This window comes from Rhinolophus ferrumequinum, chromosome 15, assembly GCF_004115265.2.
Source record: "Rhinolophus ferrumequinum isolate MPI-CBG mRhiFer1 chromosome 15, mRhiFer1_v1.p, whole genome shotgun sequence".
Classification (NCBI taxonomy): Eukaryota; Metazoa; Chordata; class Mammalia; order Chiroptera; family Rhinolophidae; genus Rhinolophus; species Rhinolophus ferrumequinum.
Genome location: NC_046298.1, coordinates 21,413,971 through 21,435,725, shown reverse-complemented (window position 1 = coordinate 21,435,725; position 21,755 = coordinate 21,413,971). Strand labels below are relative to the sequence as shown.

The following is a 21,755-nucleotide window of genomic DNA, read 5'->3' as shown; positions in this document are numbered from 1 at the left end:
GCCCTCCTCTTCTATCTGTTCTTAGAGAGAGAGTTGATCCAAGTTACCAAATCCACCATTGCTGGAAATAGAATTGCCAGAACAAAGAGATGCACATTTGACATTCTGACAGCTACCGGCATACTGCCGTCCAGGAAGGTTCTACCAATTTACACACAAACAACAACAGTATTTAATGGCTTCTGTCTCTCCATATCCTCCCTGATGGGGTGGGGAGGGGAGAGAGGGGGATATCACCACTTTTAAAAATCTTTGATAGTTTGACAGGTTTTCCTTAAATTTGCACCACTTAAATTTCAGTTACTTAAGAAAAAGTTATATATTGGCTCTGTGTGTAACATTTTGAGCATTCAAAATACTTTGGACTCTCTGTTAGATGTAATGTTTAGCATTAAAGAAAATGCACTTTGAATAACCACATGAGATTTCTAATTTATTATCATCATTATAATGCCTTGTGACATTTTCTGTTCCACCGCCTTCTGTTGCTATTTAGCTTCTGTATATTTAATGCCTTCTCTCCATGACTGTCCTTTTAAAGACAGGAATACTTTCCTCTGTGTCCCTGTAGTGCTTGGCAACACGGTGGTCATTGGGCAAGTATTAATTTGATTATAAGAAACAAAAGCAACCCTAGTAATATTTGGAACAACTGATTTATTCAAAGCGTTCCTCCCCACCCCAAACCATCTGATCCCTGGAAAAGAGGTTTCTCTAAGGACCAGGTATGTGTGTTGACAACACTCTAGCACATAAGCAAAACTTTCAGAAAGCCCAAACCTCACCACCCTACTCCATTATTTTAGTGTTTAAAACTATTGGTCAAGACAAAAGTATTTTGACAAAGATCCAATTTTCAGAATGGCAAAGAAAAGGGATTGCAAATATATTGTACAATAAACTGCAAGACTATTTATAAGTGTCAGACTTAAAGCTTTCCCCATCTGTTACCCTGACTGCCTTCCTTAATAAATAAGAAAAATAATAAAAAGGAGATGTGTTGCAATAAAGCAGTGAGCCAAACGTTTCTTTGGACGTTATTAGTTACTTTTAAGGAATTTACCTTCTTTGTAGCCAGCACTTTCCCTCACCCAGGATAGAATGGGAGTACAAGCAACACCCAGCTTTGCATTTATAAGTTAGTCTAAATTTTATAAGTTTATAAGTTTATAAGTTTTATAATTTTGCATTTATAAGTTAGTCTAAATTTTATAAGTTTATAAGTTTATAAGTTTTATAATTTTGCATTTATAAGTTAGTCTAAATTTTATAAGTTTATAAGTTTATAAGTTTTATAATTTTGCATTTATAAGTTAGTCTAAATTTACATTACAAATGCTACTTTTCCACAAGATTTTTGAAGCAGGGATTTTTCTTGGCTTGGCAAAAAGCAGCAAGAGGGACAAGTCTGAAGAAACTTGTAAACTCTAAGGACAAATTACTTATTAGAAGAGCAAAATTTTAAAATGTTTTTTTTAAAAAATAGGGCAATTTCTCTTCTATGATTACAGTATCCTGCTTTCACACATAAAAAGCAGAGAAATGCACTACAGAATCCTTTTAACAGCCCCTGAATGCAATAGATTACATTGCATTAAATACCAGAAAATGTAACCATAGGCTCTCAAAACTTGCCATCTAAGATATCTTAGATGTCCAGTATTATACTTGAGCTCCATTCCTGTGCAGTAAGACAAGAAAACAGAGGGGAAAGTATAAATAGGAAGAACAAACTGCCATTACTCACATATTTTAGGACTGTCTGCCCGAAAATCCTAAAGAATCTAGAAATGATCTTTTAAAATTAGTAAGATAAAGGTTTATGTTACCAAATCAATATACAAACATCAACTGCATTTTTATACACAGCAACAGTCAGAAAAATTAATTTTTCAGATAACATTTACAACTGCAACAAAAATATAAACTACCTAGCAATAAATCTAACAAAATATACTTCCGACCTTCATGGAACAAATTGTAAAACTTTATTGAAAGATAGTGACAAAGATCTAAATAAATAGAGAACTAGAACTATGTTCTTAAAAAGGAAGACTCAATAACATAAAGTTATCTATTTTCTTCCAGTTGATCTACATCTATCATTTTAATACTTTACTAAACAAAATGCCAGCAGGTGGCATTAGGTAAAATTTGATGGGCTGATTATAAACCTTAAATGTAAAATCAAAGGGCCAGTGATAACCAAGATATTCCTAAAGAGGAAAAAATTAAGGGGTCTTGGCCTTTCATATATTATAATCTATTATCAAGCGATTGCAATGAAGATAATATGGTATTGGAGTAGAAAAATGCAAAAATGACTAAGGAAACAGAACACAGAATCTGAATATATGCACACACCTATGGAACCTGATTAAGGACAGAGCATGTGTTGACTATCAATAAGGAAAGATGGACTACATAGTATAAAGAATTAAAACAACTGGGCATCCACATGGGGTCTGTGGTAGGCTGAATAACGGCACCCAAAGGTATCTATATCCTAATTCCTAGAACCTGTAAATATTACTTAATATGGCATATGGAAAAAGGAGAATATTATCTCAGATGGTTAAGAATTTTGAGATGGGGAAATTATCCCGGATTATTGTAATAACTGTAGTTTAAAATTTTTCTTGAAATCAGGTAGTTAAATCATTAACTATGTTAAGTTCTGACAACATGGCAGAGTTAGCTGACTCAGTCCATCCTTCAACTTTAAATATGAAAAAAAAACACCTTACTGAAAATATGACAAATATGTTTTTTTAATACTTACCCAAACTCAAATGAAAGAAAAAAAGGAAAATACCAGGTGCTGGAAATAAAAAGAAAACTCGAAGATTTATAAAGTACATACAGGCCTATGATCTAATGTGAGCTCAAGTTTTAACACCCTCGCAGAAACAGGACATATGGCTTTGTTCCTATTTGGAAAGGAGGATCTGAACTTAGATCCAGGACCTTGGAAAGGATAACTCTTTCCAAGAGGGAAACTAGAAAAATTCTACCTATTGGTCTAGGGAAGCAGTGATGAAGCTTGTCCTCTACCTGGCACTCTGAATAGAGGAAAAAAGCCTCCTTTAAGAAATCAAAGTTCCATGTACAGGCATGGGATTCAAATTTACGCTATATTATAAGTGAAAGAGTCAGAAGCTGAGAAAATAAAAGTTGTAGGGTCCTTGGCAGAAGAAACAAAAAACTGATCTGAAGGAATACTTCCATGATCCAGTTACCCATGCTGTCTTAGTCTGTTTTGGCTGCTGTAACAAAAATACCACAAACTGGGTGGCTTAAATAACAAATATTTATTTCTCACAGTTCTTGAGGTTGGACAGTCCAAGATCAAGGTACTGGCATATTCAGTGTCTGGAGAAATCTCACTTCCTGGTTCATAGATACTGTCTTCTCACTGCGTCCTCACAAAGAGGGTGAGGGAGCTTTTACATGGGCACTAATCCCATTCAGGAGACCTCCACCCTCATGACCTAAACACCTCCAAAGGCCCCACCTCCAAATACCATCACATTGAGGATTAGGTTTCAACATATGAATTTTGGGGTAAAATGGACATTTAGTCCATAGCACATAACAAAAATGAGCTCACAACACAAACATTTCAAACCATCTGAAGAAATAAGTCAGTATGAGGAAAGTCAGTGGTTTACCATAAACATGTAAATTAGTACCCCAAGAATTTGAGATAATAGAAAGCTCTTGAAGAAACTCAATATAGCATTCTTAAAAACTTTAAAGACGTAAATAAAGAAATAGAAACCATAATAAAGGAGAAAAAATGAAAATGTAAAACTATAAAGAACTTCTAAAACTGAAAAATCAAGTTGATGAAATTAAAAACTGAAGAGGTAAATACACCAAAGAGTAGACATAGCTATAGAAAAAATTAGTCAACTGGAAGAAAGATCTTAGAATAATACCCAGAATGTATCATAGAGAGATAATCAGAAATATAAAGGATAGGTTAAAAGATACGGGGATTCCATGGGAAGACATATATCTAAAAGAATTCCCAGAAGGAGAAAATTGAGATAGATAATGAGATGAACACATTGAGATATATGAGAGAATAAATGAAAAAGAGATAAATGCTGAGAATATTCCAGAATCGATGAAAGGTTCTTGGTATCCTTAATATCAACCTGTAGAAAAGATAGATAACCTAAAAAAATGACAATTAGACTGCAGAAGATTTCTTATATAAACAATTCAGTCCATTGTACATGCTACGAGGAAACAAGCAGCCACGTGGAGGGGACATGGATAGGAGTTCTAGCAAACAGAACCTAGTGAGGTCCCTGCTCGGAGCCAGGATCAGCCTGCCAGACATGTAGGTGGATGAGCTACTAAAATGATATCAGTCTCCACCTTCAAGCTTCTCCAGCTGTCTCCATGCGGAGCAAAGGGGCCACTGTCCTTGCTGAATTCTAACCAAATTGCTAATCTATGAGCAAAAGAAACGATTACTAGATGTTTTAACAAACTAAATTTATAGTAGTTCATTATGCTGCAAAAGATAAATGGAACAAAGTAGTTTAAACAAATTAGGGCTTTTATTTTCCTCACATATCAAGGACACTGGGAAATGTAGATTTAGGGGAGTGTAGAGGTTAGGGGATTAGAGCATGTTGATTTTTGTTGTTGGTAAGGATGAAAAAAATGAATATTTTCTTTTGAAAATATTCAAAAGAAAGCTACTTTCTTTTCATGTTCCAGAATCATACACTTGTATTTGCTATAGCCTTTTAGTTTAAATTTTAACACATGGGGAGGCTAGGCCTCCCACATTATTCTTGTTTTTAACAAGAATAATGTTCTAGGCAATCCTAGTTTATTTATTTCTTCTGAAACTTTGGAACCAACCTAATTTAAAACAAACACACAAACAAAACCCCTTATTGATATTGTCACTGGAATCATATTACATTTCCATTATGTAGGAATCATATTACATTTACATTTACATTATCTAGGGAGAACTGACCTAGTTATCATGTTGATCTTTCTGACCAAAAACATGGGCATACTTTTCTATTTGTTCAAGTGTTCTTAAATCTGGAGCCTACATACCTAGATATTTGTGTTATTGCCTGGATTTTTCTTTATGTTTGAAATATTTGATAACTGAAAACAATTTAAAGTAAACATAGTAGTTGATCAAGAAAATAATGTCTTACTCATAGGACTAAGAAACCTTATATTATAAGGTTGCAACCTGAAGCAAAACTACATATATGTATTACTCACTCACTACTGTGAAAACCCAAAAATGTTTTAAATGATTTAGCTTGTTTCCTAAATCTAATTAAATCTGCACTCTTTAGTTTAATTAGGATAAAAAGCCCTAAACTGTGCTAAAACCATAGATGTTTCTCACTTATGATGTACAGAATAAAAATGGACATTGAGGTTTCATCTTAATTGGGTCTTTAAAGGAAGCAGGTACATCTGGAATCATTTCCACCACGCTGCTTTTCTGCATTTGACTCTGAAGCACCCATTAACGATGTTATCTAGCAATACATTTCACAGTTTAAATCAGAAAGTGTTGCTTCCTTTGAAGTTCCCATATGGTGATCCAAACCAAATATATGCAGTTTCTCTTTGAGTTTTTTTTTAAAGGTAACATTCATGATTAAATTCAGAATTTCCACATTCTATTGGAAAGTCAAGATAGATAAAAGATCAGTTTCAAGACCTAGTTGAAACCATTAGCAAGTCTTTATAAATATCTAACATTCAGCTTTAACTACTTCCAAGAAAATCTGAAATCTTTAAATGAAAAAAATTTCCATTTCAGATTAACTGAAAGATTTTAATGACGTTGTATTTGCCATAATCAGATCTAAGCAGGTCACTCCCCTGCAGTAGCGTCCCTCAGTCATTTCCCCACTGCACTCAGGATGAAGTCCAAGGCTCTTAGTCTGGCATTCAAGGGCCGCCTTCTATGAACTTCATCCCATCTACTACTTCAGCCTCCAGCTTCAATTCCTGCCTCCACCACTTCCCTCCCAAGTCTCACTATTTCTCTGTCTTTCTCTGTCTCCGTCTCTGTCTCTCTGGGAGCCACACTCTAAGAACTCGTGATTCTTTGCCATTTCATGCTCTATATTCTCATGTAGTGTTTTTCTACGTATTTTCACAAAGTGTTTCCCTGTCTGACCTGCCTAGCCACACCCCACCTTTTTTTTTTTTACTAGACTAATCAAGAGTCACTTTTTCTAGGGGAGCCTTCCTTAAAAACCCCAAGACTGAGCTACGTGCCCTGTATCCTCTTGTATTATTCATCGATTCACACTGTGTAGAGCACTGCAATGTACCTGTTGGTTTATGTGTCAGTTTCTCCTGCTCATTTCTATGTTTTCTGAGCACAGAAACTATGCTTTTGTATATCTTTGTATACATTTGTATTTGTATATATCAATGAGCCTAGGTATAAAACTTTGAAAGATAAAGTCGCAGGTGGGGATATGAGTTAAATTTCATGAACCCTGAGAGGCCTCCCTCAAGACCAGTGATAGTTGCCTTCCCTGCTACTGCCTGTCTCTGAACACACATTCACATAATGGGACTCAATACAACGATGAAAATGAAATACAACTAGAGCTACAGGCAACACATGGGTGAGACATGCAGATTGATTCCAATAATGCACATTCCAAAAACGGGCAATACTAAATTGTATTGTTTAGGAATGCATACATAGGGGTTAAAAACTAAACAAAATCAAAGAAATAATGATTACACGGGACAGAATGGTGATTTTCTCAGGGGAAGGTTGGGGTGAGTAGTGAGATTGTGAAGGCACACACCTAGGGGGCTTCCAGGGACTGGCAATATTTTATTATTGATCTTGGTGACAATTACATATGTTTGCCTTATAATTATGTTATGATTTATATGTATGTATGTGTGTTAATTCCCTATTGCTGCTACAACAAATTACCACACACTTTGTAGCATATCATACAAACTTATCTTAAAAGTTCTAGAGGTCATGTCTACTCAGGGTGTTGTACACCTGAAACTAATAATATAATACTGTATGTCAACTATAATTCAAAAATTAGAAAAAAAAATTTTTGTAAGTTTTGGCGATCAAAAGTCCAAGATGGGTCTCATTAGGCTAAAATCAGGTGTTGACAGGGCTCCTTCATGGAGGCTCTTGCAGAAAACCCATTTACTTGCCTTTTCCAGTTTCTACAGGCTGCCTGAATTCCTTGCCCCTTCCACCTTCAGAGCCAGAAATGGCTCTTCAAGTCTTTCTCATATTGTGTCACTCGGACACTGAGACTGATAATCTCTGCTTCCCTCTTCGACCCGTTAAAGACATTTGTGATTATACTGAGCCACCCACATAACCCAAGATAACCTCCCTATCTTAAGGTCAGCTCATTAGTAACCTAAATTCTATTTTCTGCCTTAATTCCCCTTTGCCATATAATGTATTAATAACATATCCACAGTAACATATTCCCAGGTTCGGGGACATGGACATCTTCGGGAGGCCATTACTCTGCCTACACAGCATGTATTATGTTCATTTCTGAATCTATGTTCTATTTCTTAGTGACCAAAGGTTAAAAGTTAAACTGTGGCATATAAATAAAGAGGGTTCATATACAACCATAAAAAGAAAATAAAACGTTTAAATTTAGTATTATGGAATAATCTCCAAGAAATATTTAAAAAGCTGTGTCAGAACCATTGTGTAAAGTATGCTATCATTTATGTAAAAAGGTGTGTGAAGCAGCAGCATGTCTGCATGTATTTGATTTTATGTGCTCAAAGCACATAGGAAAACAAAAGCAAAGCAAAATAAAAATAAAGCAAGGGTAGAAGTTTTTCTATCTGCCCAAGAAGTATTTCTCAGTGACCTACAACCAAGGTAATAGTAAGGAATCATCACGAGTCCTTGAAAAGACACATAGAATTGCATGGAATTTACAAGGAAGGTAATATGGAATTACTATGTAAACAAAGCCTTTCCCTAGCAATTGTATATTTTAAAATACCACTTACAAAACAAAGAACAATGTCATGCAGATGGAAAATTATACTATTCAGTTTACTCAGAATGTGACTTCTGTGGCAGAATTCAGAATTGCAAATGAAACAATAGATAAATACAACTAGTTATGTAATGTTTGGGAACCTCCCGGAGAGCAGCCAACCCCTTGGAATTTGGCCAAGCACACCGGCCCAGGGGAGTCACAGAGAGGGGGGAGCTCCCTCCACCTATGGCATGGGGGCCCCTGGAGCACTTCCAGGCTGTATCTGAACACTGATGTACCATTTCCTTTAGACCCATTAAGAAGTCTGGGAGAGATGATGCTGGTCGAAAGGGCAGAAACAAACTAGTGTCTATGCAGAAAGTCCTAGTCAGTTCTGCATTCATCCTGGAGCCATCCTGAGAATCCCGCATTCGTGGGCAAGGAAAGACCAGATCAAATTAGGATTCATTCACTCACATAGTCATGTTTTTTTTCCCATCTATTTGCTCATTCATTTAATCAATATTTATCGAGTGGCTTTAGGCTTCCTGATGCTAACAGTGTAAGACATGGAATAGATTTTAATATATAAATTTTAAAACAGGCAAAACTGTACTATTTTGCTTAGGGATGAATACATAGGGGATAAAATTATATAGTAAAATAATAAAACAACTATCATAAAAGTCACTGTGATGGTGAACCATGGAGGGTGAAGTAAGCATCATCAGAAAGGAACACACACCTGGAAGAGGTGAAGGGTGGCATAGTTATGGGTCAGGCAGCCCATCCTTCTGCACTGTTCTTCGACTGCCTGACCACTTTATACACAGAGAAAAGGGACTGCATAGATATTTGACTAGAAATATTCTGAGTATAGCAGAACAGTAGAATTTTTGCATTCGAAGAAACTAATGATTGTGCACTCTTATTACTCTCCCCCCAAGTTTAAAATAATCATCACAGCCATAGTCCTTGGAGACCTACACATAAAACAGCAGAGGCAGGTAGAAATTCTTTAATTTTTACGTACAAATGGACAACCATAGACCAGAAGACATCGGAAGAAACGCGATGAATGCATGATACCAACTAACCTGGAATTTTCTGACTAATAAATATCAGCATTTCTCTGGGTGTTCTTATTTAATAGCCTTGAATGGCATTTTGTGTCATTTATTACTCATGTTTGATGATTAAAAGTTTGTTCTTTGACAACAGATGAAAATCCTATAAGTCTAACATTGGACTGCTAACATTTCCAGAAGAATAAAATTAAAAAGTAGAGAAGAGTATGTAAAAATAATAATAAAATAAAATTTCCCAGTGGCGGCTGGTTGACTCAGTTGGTTAGAGCGCGGTGCTCATAACAACAGGATTGCCAGTTCGGTCCCCACATCGGCCACTGTGAGCTGTGCCCTCCATAACTAGATTGAAACAACTACTTGACTTGGAGCTGATGAGTCCTGGAAAAACCCACTTAAAATAAATAAAAGTTTAAAAATAAAAATTTCCCAGAGCTGAAATGACACATGAGTAATCAGATTCAAATGGCCCACAGAAAACTGAGGAGGATGAATTAGAAAAATCTCACTCTTAGACATAGCTTCATTACAATTCAGACCCCAAATACAAAAACAAAACCCTAGTAAATATTGAGAGAGAAATAACAGGCCACCTATAAAGGAATGAGAATTAAGTGACCTTAAGACATCTGGATTTTTACAAAATAAAATTTATACAATGTCTTCAAAGTTCTGAGGAGAAATTATTTTAAACCTAGAATTCTATAGTCAGCTAAACTATCAAGTGAATATGGAGACAGAATGAGATGTTCAAGGATCAGTTTCTCTTTTATATACCCTTTTTGAGGAGGTTACTTATGCAAAATGAAAGTGAAAAGATGTAATGGAACACACATGGAAATTTACACAACATAATTCCTGGAAAATAACTGTGTAGGAGGTGACTGATCTAAATTAGAATAAGAAGCTGGTAGGCTCTGAGAAAAATGTCTTCGAGGAGAATAAATTCTAAAATTAGATAGGAGTAAAGAAATGAGGAATTAGAAACCACAGTGGGGGGAAACCCAAAAGCTGCACAGAAGAGTTAAGTCAAGTATGAAGTAAGCTAAAACAAAGCATAATTGTGAGAAACTGATGAACATTAAAAAAAAAAAAAACCTACTTGATATAGACCTTAGGGACATTCTTTGAGTGACTGAAAGTCAGAACTTGACCAACAGAGGATAAAATGCAATCCCAGAATACAATTTGGCTCTTTAGTGTATACAATTTATGTAGACAAAATAGAAGATTTAAATATGGTTATCAATCATGATAATATAAAAGCGGAACAACTCCCAGAAGAGGGAGAAAGTGTGGAATTGTGGTGAGCAGGTTAGGGGATCCCAATCCTTACACATCAAGAGATATTATAGAGTTGATGGAATAAAAATATAGCTTTAAGTATGTATATTAATTTTGGTTATAAATAAAATTCATAAAATGAAATATATTAAAATAATTCGTTGTCAGGGGCTGAGGTGGGGGATGGAGCTCCCTGCAAAGGGTCATGAGGGAACTTTATGTGGTGATGGAGAGATTCAATACTTGATTTTGGTGGTGGTTACATGACTGTTTCGGTTTGTCCAAGTTCACAGAACTACACTCCCCAAAAGGGTGAATTTCACTGCACGTAAATCCTAACTCAATAAGCCCAGGAAGAGGTAGAGGAGATATAAGTGAACTAAATCCTCATCTTTCATATTGGGGACTCAAAAGTAATGTGTGAAGTTGGTAACTCATAGCAATTGATAACAAATAGCAATATAAGCATAGAATTAGCAAGGGAAATGACCACCACAAGAAACAGCTAAAAGTGTTTCTTCTTGGGAGCAGTACTGGAGAAAAAGACAGCGATTTCGCTTTGTAATCTTACAGTCTATATGTGTTACTTATGTATTGACATCAGCATTTGTTTAAAATTATGAAATATTTGTAAAATACAGAAAAGTTCCCAGAGTATTACAAAGAACCTCTATATATCCTTTGCCCAATAATCTTTATAGCAAAAGATCTAATCCAGGCTCACGTTGCCCCAGATGTCATGTTTTACTAGTGCCCTCCAATCTGGAACAGTTCTTCAGTCTTTCTTAACTTTCAAGACCTGGATATTCTTAAAGATTATAGGCTGGTCATTTTGTTTTGTTCTTCTGTTGGGGTTAGTCTGATGTTTTCTCATGATTAGACCCAAGTTAGCTATTTTGGCTCTAATATCATTGAAGAGATGCTGTATTCTCATTGCATCCTAGCAGGTGGTCCAAGAGGCTGATTTGCTCATTACTGCTGGTATTAACTAAGATAATATCTACTACCTTTATTCAGTGTAAATTTTCTCCTCTTTATAATTAATAAGTATATTGAAAAAGGATATTTTGAGACTACATAAAATCCTATTCCACACCCTGCTTTCACCCATTAGTTTTAAGATCCATTGATGCTTTATCTTTATCCTTGAATTGGTTATTACTATGATTGCCAAATGGAAAATTTCATTGAGTAGACTCATAGATTCCTATTAACTCAATGGATTATGATCCACTAGTGTCATTATTTTGATTCTCAACTTGTTCTAAATTTGGTCAATGGGTATCCCTTTGCTGGTCATTTTGACATGTTTCTATCATTCTTTGAGCATTCTCTTACTTTCCAACACAAGAGAATGTTCCAGGCTCATCTTGTTCTTTCTCTGCTTCAGTCCTGCAATCAGTCAATTCTCTAAGGTTTCTTTTAGTGGAGGGTGGGATTTAGAAACCAAGCTTTGGGTGCCAGGTGTGCTCATTGCTATTTGGGTCTCAAAGCTTCCAGGACCTCTCAATGGACATAGCTAGGAAACATGCATGTGTATGTACATAAACATATACACACACTTACATATATGTCTATATCTCTGCATAAAAACAACCATGGTTCATACTGCTAATGCCAATTCTATTCCCTATCAAAGGGCTCATCTTGGTCTTCCTCCTTTCCGTATTTGTATCTCCCTCCTTGAAGAATGAAAACCACTGGCTCCTGTCATCGTCACTAGATTTACTTTTTTGCTTAATTCTTCTATGTATAATCTTCTGGAGCCATCAGGTTGCCACCCTACTTGTACACCCTCCTTGTGGCTCTGGCCACTGCCAGGCTGCCTTCCCACCCTACTTGGCATGCAGTGTTTTGATAAAAACTTAAAAAGAAAAACAAATAAGTAGCCAAATACTACAAAAAGGACAAAAAATAAATTGCGAGGATCTGTCTCAAGGAATGTTCTTACTGCTCTAGAATTCAAGGAGAAATCCAGATCCATGTTTTTCCATCCCCCACCACCCACCGTCATGTGCTTCAAAGTTTGATCTGTTTTAGAAAGAAGTGAGCCGTGCATAGCTTGATTCCATTATTCCCCTGCTGATATTGTGCACTGCCCATAGCCTGAACACATGTGGGCACGCATGTACACAGACACACATAGTCTCAGGCACCCCACTTTATTCTCTGGGCACTTGGTAACCTGGGTTTACCACATACAGGAATTCTTTACCTGAAATGTCACAGTAAACAGTGTGTTGGTAGACTTTGGCTTCCGGAGGGTTAAAGTACACAGTGATTTCAGCTGATGAGTTGGGCCAGACATCACCTTCCTGAAAAACATGAAAGAATCGTTGAAAAACAATATGATACTTATCATTAAGTTTATGAAAAAGAAAGTTTCATATTTACAGTATTCCATTTTCTTCCGCATGCTTCCTTTCTCCATTCCCCTCTGCTGGGTCAGACCTTTATTCTCTCCCCTTTTATGTTTTATGCACTATGATGAAAGGAAGGTACTGCTTTTAAATGTCATTATTATAACGTTTGAAAGAAATACGTTTACAACAAATAAAAGAAAGCCCTATTTTACCCACAGATAGTTAACTTATGCTACTTGTTAAGAGGTGGTACAAGTTGGAAATGAGCTTCAAAAATAATTTCAGTGAGTTCATGGATATATAACGAGTTTATATAACTAATTTTGATGTTAGTTTATAACTAGGATGTTTAGTACATTTAAAAACTGTATCTATTCAATGAACATGCACTGTATGCCAGTGTGTGCCCAGCACTGAACTTCAGAGATGAAGAAGGGTGTGTGCACAAATCTCCTATGTTAGACGGGTGATAAATATGTATATAAATATTTTATAATACACATGATAAATGCTGTGCCTATATAAATAAGGTCCAGATGGGCCACAGAGAAAGAAGTACCTAACTTATTTGATGGAGGGACCACATTCCCAGCTTTTGCGGTGACAGCATGAGGAAATACTCTTATTCTATAAAAACACTGCAATGGCCCAAAGCAGAACGGTGGCCAGATCAAACCCTAGTTCTCACCTAGTGTGATATTTCTCAATTTAATTCAATCACTCAAAAGTCATAATAAGAAACTAAATTTTGAAATTGTAATGCACATGCCATATATTAGAATGCCCTTGAGGTATTCTTTGAAAAATATTTTCTACTAACGATGTAACCTGGGGCCTCTTCATTAACTTCTCAGGACTGTAAAAGAAGATGCTGATATCACCTGCCTCGAAGGGTTTCCTAAGGTCAGACGAGGTCATGCAGGCCAAATGCTTTGCCCCACGCTCAGTATATAGTAAGAGCTTAGTAAATAGCTGTTTATTATGATTGATGTTATATTTATGCCACTTGGAAAGAATAAGATGAAAAGTATGGGAAAAAATAGGGGGCAAAAGCATGTTTTTTCTCTATGTGTTTTGTAAATAGGGCCAAGTAGGGCCTATGTGATAAACACATCCAAAATCTATAAACATTCCCACCAGCTAAATAGAAAACTAAGGAAAGACAATGTGATAAATAATTAGGCTTCAGTTTCAGACGGTCCCCAATGCATATTCTATTTCCAGGCTGAGTAGAAATAAACATAATGCTGGAATAAAGATCAAGTGGAGAACAAAATGGTTTAAAATGCAGACATCCAGGGGGCGGCCGGATGGCTCATTTGATTAGAGCACGGGCTCTGAACAGCAGGGTTGCCGGTTCAATTCCCACACGGGCCAGTGAGCTGCGCCCTCCACAACTAGATTAAAGACAACGACTTGGAGCCGATGGGCCCTGGAGAAACACGCTGTTCCCCAATATTCCCCAATTAAAAAAAAAATGCTGACATCCAACAAGGGTGTAGGGCAGATAGAAAACTAGAGCCGATTTAGATTTATTTATGAAGGTGACAGACTGATCAGTGTCCTTCTCAGGCAGCATCCCCCTGACTTCAGAATGATGAAATGAAGGGTACAGAACCTCCACGAAGCAGCAGTGAGGGCTGTCAGTCCTGTGGGCCCTGGGAGCTCTCACCTCCTAGCTCAGCCCACTAGAATGAAGGCTCCACGAGGGCAGGCACTATTCTATCCCCAGGACCTAAGCCAGAGTGGCTCATAGTAAATGCTCAACATACGAGTATTTATCAAATCAGTCACATCCATTCACGCTGCACATTGTGTAGTTATTAGCAGGTGGCTATTCACCTTTGTAGCCTATTTCCACCATTTTCTCCTTAGCTAGAGCCACAAAATCAGTTTTGGAGCTGGCAGGGACCTTTGAGGTCACGCAAGGGATAGGGAATTCCTAAGCACTTCCACTTATTTAGGCATTTCACTGTGGCACTTTTCCAAACCTTGAAATAAGTATCTGTTCCCTTCTGATAAATGGCAAATACCTGGCCCTTTTGATTAGTGGGGGTCTCAGTGATAGTAAGTGTTAGGAACACTCGTGCCTAGAACGGGCAGAGTGGCCAGGCAGAAGAGGTGGCTCAGCCATTCACTGCTGTGTCAAGCGCACCCATCTCAGGCCTGAAGACCTGGGCTACCTCCTAACTCCTGAGACAAATGTATCCTCCTGGTGGGTTTAGACTCTGCTCTCTCTGGGAGTATAGACTGGACACAGGTAACCTGCTCCTATCCGAACTGACTGACCAAAGGGACCCTCTTGGATCTCTAGAAAAACTCTGCTAGAAAAGTCTCACCAGAACGGTAGGAAATGGCCCCCAAAATGATTCCCTGGAAGTCAGGTAAGCTCAGGACATGTAGGTAAATTCAAGCGCTTTGTGGTTAGGGGTGGGCCAGATCACTTTCAAAACCATTGTCCCAGCCAGAGAATCCAGGGTCCGCGTGCAGACAAGGAGACAACACACTTAAGCCACTTGAGCTCTCCCCCAGAAGCACTCTGGGACACCCCATAATCAAAGGAGTCTGACGATCAGAACTGGTGGGCTGAGAAATACTGGGATAGACACGCTCCAGAGAAGCAACCAGAATCTCCCCAGAGGAGGGGGTGCTGAGGTCTGGATGTGACCCGTGAGAGTATTGTCTGATGTGGATGCTCCCCGGCAGCTGGAAGCCCTTCTGCTTGGCAAGGGAAGACCGTGCAAGGCAATCTGAATTCACAAGTTCAAACTGAGCTAATGGGACCACAGGCTCAGAGCTTTCTTATACTGGGCTGTAGCTGTTTCATTGCGCCTGTGACATTTACTAGTCACTTGCGCCTTTATTGAGCCCTGGGAGATAATTCAAGGACAATCCTATTCCAAAACACTCTCCTGGGTTTGTATCAGGTAAGGTGCTGCAAGAGGGCTGTGTGATCTGTGAAAACAGAAGTGTGGTCACTCAGCTTCCTCTCATAGAGGGATGCTTTCAATAGTAGATCATTTGAAGGAGTTAGGAACATGTACAAGGACACTTATTTTTCAGTTGTGATTAAAGTAAATATTAAATAACCTCTATTTCTTTATAGCAAGAACTCAATATAGCATTTTCTAGCAAATCTGAGAGAGCAAACCCCAGAAACAATCAGCCTCAAATGACCTCACTTTCACTTATATATCTTTGAGACATTTCATATTACTTCTCTAACACTTCTGAAATTAACTTCCATGTCATTTATGTCTCTGAAAAGACTTTTTTCTTTTTATTGCTATAGTTCTAAAGATTCTGAAAACCAAAACATTCCGAATTTTCCCTACTGCCTCTGATATCAGTATCTTTTCCTCCCAGTCCTATGAAACCAGCCTGCCTCATCACACAGAACCCCCTGCTACTCTACTTTCTTTATATATATGGCCCCTCTCCCATCACTGTCCCTTTTCCGGCTCCAAATGAGAGATTAAACATACAGGATATATAATCCATAAGTGACTATTATCTTGTTTGTTGAAACTAATTGTCAAAATGACCTTCAGTTATATTGTAATTATCTTCTTGGTCTTAATGTTTTGTTTTTCCCTCAGATTCATAATTGTAGTTTTACTTATTAGTCAAGTGACCTGCTAGAAGGAATCAACTTTGAATTTTCAGGTATAAAGCTAATTCCCATATTGCAGTTTTTGCCCCAATATTAAATATCTCTATAAATGGAACTTTATGTTTCCTCCAGATCAAGAACAAACAAGTGACTTGATGGACAGAGTTCTAAGACTTTCTGAAAGCTGTCTATGAACATACTGCCACTGGTCATGATAAGTGATTAATACAACCATGAGAAAGGTGTACTTTAAAAATGCTCTCCTTAAAAAATTATGTTGGCAATGGTTAAAGGGGCTCTTTGAAAAATCTCCCTTGAAAATCCTTAAGTGAAAAAATAATTTAAAAATCACCTTCCTTCCCCCTTCTCTATTACCCATCTCCTTCCTTCCTTTTTTCTTTCCTTCCTTCCTTCCTTCCTTCCTTCCTTCCTTCCTTCCTTTCTTCCTTCCTTCCTTTTTTCTTTCCTTCCTTCCCTCTTTCCTTCCTTCCTTCCTCCCTTTTTTCCTTCCCTTCAATGAAATGTTATTTCTCACAAATTTTACAAAATCAAAACCCAAATTGTAAGAACATAATTATATACATGTTTAAGTTACTTGGTTTATCTGGAAAATGGTTTACAATATGACTCAATACCTACGTTTATCATATAAAATAGTTATTTTAATTCCCAACTTACATCTAGAAAAGTGATCCAAACATTTGCCTACTCAAATGTTATACTTTCCAATCATATCTCTAATCTGACAAAAGACTGAATCATATCTAAATCCAAATCATAATATTTGCAACCATTAACTGAGAGCTCATGTTCCCAGCACTGTGTTAAGCGCTGGTATACATTAACATTATCTAGTTCAATCTTTACAAACTGGTGAAGTATTATTCCCATTTTAAAGATGAGAAAACCAAGGCAAAGAGAAGTTAAATATCTCACCCAAGGCCACACCAACAGTAAGTGGCAGAGCTGGGTCTTGATAATATTTTTTTCTTTAACATCTCGAACCCCACTGCAATTATAATAAAAGGCTCAACTCTCTCAAATTATAAAAAGTACCAGAAGAAATTTAAAAACACTACAACTGATAAACAGATTTTGATGAAGACAGCATGACCTGGTATTCCTGTCTGGCGAACATAACAGGACACTTTGCATGCTCATATGTTCAGGTATCTTGGAAGGTGACTCACAGGAAGTTCTTTTGGATGACACAGACAACATTACAATGTTGCAGCTCTTGAGAAATGCATACATAGATCTTTTTCAAGCTATCCTGGTTGGGCCAGGTCCAGTTAGCTCAGAACAAGATCAGTGAATAATGACTTCAAGAGCAGCTATAATCTGTATGAATTCCATCGCGTTCTACCAAAGTGGAAATATTTTTGACTCCATAAATAAATATTTTCAGCTATCTTATCATATTTAAGGAAAATTTAAAGAATTTCTCTTGGGAAATAAAAACACCCTCTTAAAGTCAAATTTTTATCACTCAATCAGAAAAAAAAAAGAAGCACTGATTAGAAGTTATAATCTGTTTCAATACTCACACAACTGTTCTTCTAGAACCTTCCAGATAAATGAGAAAAATTATAGCTCTTTTTTTTAAACTTTTTTTTTAAAAATTTTATTTTAAGTGTGTCTTTCCAGGACCCATCAGCTCCAAGTCAAGTAGTGTTTCAATCTAGTTGTGGAGGGTGCAGCTCACAGTGGCCCATGCGGGGATCGAACCGGCAACCCTGTTGCCAAGAGCACCGTGCTCCAACCAACTGAGCCAACCGGCCACCCCAAATTATAGCTCTCTTTATCATCACTCAGGCAAATACAAGTTGTCTCAAAGAGAAATAGGAAAAAAAAAAGGAAGCTAAAAAATTGAAGGTAAACTATCCTAATTATCATTGAGAGAAAAGATCTAACTGGCACAGGCATGCAAGGAGACTTATCCACTCCATTATATCTCCTCAGACAAGAAACTGAATTTAGTAAAGCGTTGATTCTCAAAATAATGACCAGCAAAATTTCTCAGAGAGGGGTCTAAGATTTGGTCACCTGTCAGAGGAAGTTTCACAAAAGGTGTGCTCTATCTTGGGTGCAGCACTCTAACCCATATACAGTGAATACAGTGAAAATTCCAGCAGGGTTTTACAGAGCTGAGGTAGTTGTGTGCGAGGTTCATGCCTTTCTCTGGCGAGAAGAGATTTGTGTCTCTTCCAGCAAAGAAGGGTGTTAACTCATTTAATGAGCCCTGAGGAACCTTGCTGTTTCTAAGACTTCCTTAGGTCTTCTTCCACCTTCGTTGGTTCTCTAAGACAATAGTGAATATGCCAGTACAACTGGAAAAGATTTGGCGGAGCACAAAGATCTGAGAGGACAAACAATAACACAGGAAGGCTGAAGAATGGGAAAACCGTACTGATGGAAGAGCTGTGACTTGTCAAGGACAGTTGCTCTCAGCAGATCCCTCTCCCTGCCCTCCTTTCTCCTTTCTGGTGTCCATTTCCAAGGAGTCAGCTCCCACATGTTTGCAATGTGACTCACGGCTAATGGTGCAAGAAGTGGAAGGGGTTTGCAGTACAAAGCTAGATGTTTCCTCTTTGGTAGCCATCTGGGCTTCCACCCAACCTGGTTCTGCTGAGCTCACATGCTATGCAGATTTGGGAAAAATAAAGTAAACTAAATTTGAGCTGTGCTTTCAAAGTCGGAATTGCTGAACCACATGTTTTCTGCAGGCTTAGGTGACAACAAAGCATGGTTTACTATTACTTACATGGTAATAAAGAAATTATCAAGTTTCTCTCCCTTTCTAAGGCTTAGTTAAATTAAGCTGAGGCTTTCCTAGATCAATTTTTCTTTTATGGAAAAGACACTTGCTAACAGAAGCAGAAATGCTTTCCCTGCTGGCCGATGTCAGTTAATCAGCTAGGACTAGTTCGGACAAATATCTTTAAATTCTCAGACCTTTCTTTTTAAGAAAATATCAACTGTTCAATATTCAGAAAATTGCTGCATCTTAAAAGTGTGACCTGAGCCAGCAGTAGCAGAGTTCAGAAACAAGGCCAGCACATCTGTGCTGTGATTTCTCAGAGGGCTCCTACACGCCCATGGAAATCAAAAGTTTAATTCTCTCTTTCTGCCCTGGGATATTCTTCAGCCTCTCAATTCTCAGAACCGTGTTTTCTGTCTTTGAATCGCTCTCACTCAGGGTACCCAAGAGACCTAAGGAGAGGATATAACAAAATGAGACTGTCAAAATTCTGTACAGTCAGAGTCCATCTAGTAAAATAGAATATTGTATTTCTGAAAGTAGTCAATTCCACTTGCTTTTCTGGAAGGCACAAAACATGCATAATAGACTCGATTTTACAATTCTTATTCAAAGGGGAAAAAAACTATACAGAAACAGGTGGTTTGAGAAATGATCAACATTCTACAGAACGCAGTACCTTCCCTAGGTAAGGAATAAATGGAAAATTTTTGGCTAGTCACATTAATACTCCAAGACGTTATCAAAAGAATCGACACGAGGAACTTGACATAAATAGTAGGAATACACCACATGCTTTAATGATCAGAACAACAGTTATGGTTACTACTAGAATAGCAATAAATTATTAAAGCTAAAAAAAAAAAATCCTTCCAGACTACTGTCCTATATCTACCCAGGGCTGCCTTCGCCCTGTGGTCACTCTGGGTCCTTGCCTAACACCTTTCGTGGAGAATGAACACCTCTTGGATCTCTCAAAAGACAAGCTCCCACCTTTGCACTCCGCAACCACATCAGCACTCAAGACACCCAGCATAACTCCTCAAGGTTTAAAAAACAGACCCCATGGCAACAGTATGCAATGAGCATGATGAGAAAAAGTGAGCCAAGAAGATGGGACGAACCAGAGGCTAAGTGGTGAACAGGTTGTAGAACAGAGTAAGAACTTTCAGTTCTAGAGTTTTGGTCAGTCATTCTTCTAGCATTGAGTCAAATTACTTCTCACATGATTATATGAATAAAATGTGATTAAATTCAAACCCATCACCACCTCTGGGCATTTTAGGGACAGTGACTGAACCCTTGATCTTGAATCTACTTGCTTTAAATTGAAAGGATCTCTGAAATACGAATAATATTGCCATAAAACACACGAAATGCAGAGAACACAATAAGGGCTAAACGAACATTCGTTTTAGCTGACTCATTTGAAGAACCAAGGTATTTTGACATAGACCTGAGAAAATAGGCATATCATTTCTTCTTTCTTTTCAGACACTAAGGTAAAGGTTGTTTTTTTTTTTTTTCCTTTTTAAGTTTACCTCATTTGAAGACAATGACCTTCCTCAGTGGACACAGAGGCTGAAGAGCTTACCAGAAAACAAAGTGGTCTCCAAGCCTTCGATCAACCTTTCATTTTATTTTTATCTTTTGAACAGGATATTAATTAGAAACTGATTGTTAGATCAGTAGGTGACACTGTGTGGTTTTAATCCTCTGCTTCTACTGTGAACTCAATTCATATCAAGAAGCTAATTAAAAGGAATCACACTAAAAAACAACTAACTGCTGACGCATAGCTCAACTGTCAGGAATTAAACAGAGGCTTTGGCATAATTGATATGATACGTGAGCAAGATTCGGAAGAGACGTTCAGTAGAAAATGGTGATGAACCAACCATAAAGGATAGAAAGATATGGAAGAAAGGGAGATGAGCTCTGAGCTGGCTGGTTCTCCGCTTAGCTGTCCTCCTCTGGAATTCACCCCAGCCTCTCAGGGTCTCTAACGGTGAGCACCTGGGGGCTGTCTTGGGCTCTGCAATTTTCCTTCTTTGCTTTGCTCTTAGAACTTCCATCTGCTTTTCGTGCCTTCAGTGAAGACCTCTATTAGGATTCTCACATATCTTACCTCCAGTCCTACGGCAATTGCCCTCCCACCAGTTTATTACTACATTTCCAAAACTTTTTGGACAACTATTATCATGTCAGATTCAACATGTTCAGAACTGAACTCATCATCATTAACTGATCTCCCTCCTTTGCTCCCTTCCTGCCTTTCTCCCTCCCTCCCTCCCCTCCTCCATTAATTGGCACTGTGGGAGGCCCGGGGCAGAGATGAGGACACGGCACTCCTTAACCTTAAGGCGCTTGGAGTCCATTCCCAAACTGGAGAATCATAACTTATGAATCAAAAAGGATCCAAGTGTCCTGCCTTCAAAAAAAAAAAAATCCTTATTTTGTGTACAAGGCAACCAAAGCCAAGAGAGATCAAATGGCTTGTTTAAGGTCACATTTGTTATTGGCAAAGCTAGGAACTCCTGACTCGTTAATTTCTGTCAAAGACATCATAATTCTCCCCGCCACTCTAGTTCAGATTCTGAGGAGACACATGATTCCTTTCCGTGTCCGGTCAAT

General features: G+C 37.7%; 1 protein-coding gene across 1 annotated transcript in view; it reads right to left on the bottom strand.

The window, feature by feature from the left end:
* Positions 1-21,755, bottom strand: part of HYDIN (HYDIN axonemal central pair apparatus protein) — a 299,173-nt gene that overhangs the window by 213,199 nt on the left and 64,219 nt on the right. Inside the window, exon 10 of the mRNA XM_033128646.1 lies at positions 12,600-12,699. Within this exon, the coding sequence (XP_032984537.1) occupies positions 12,600-12,699 (100 nt within the window). The remainder of the gene's footprint in view (positions 1-12,599; positions 12,700-21,755) is intronic.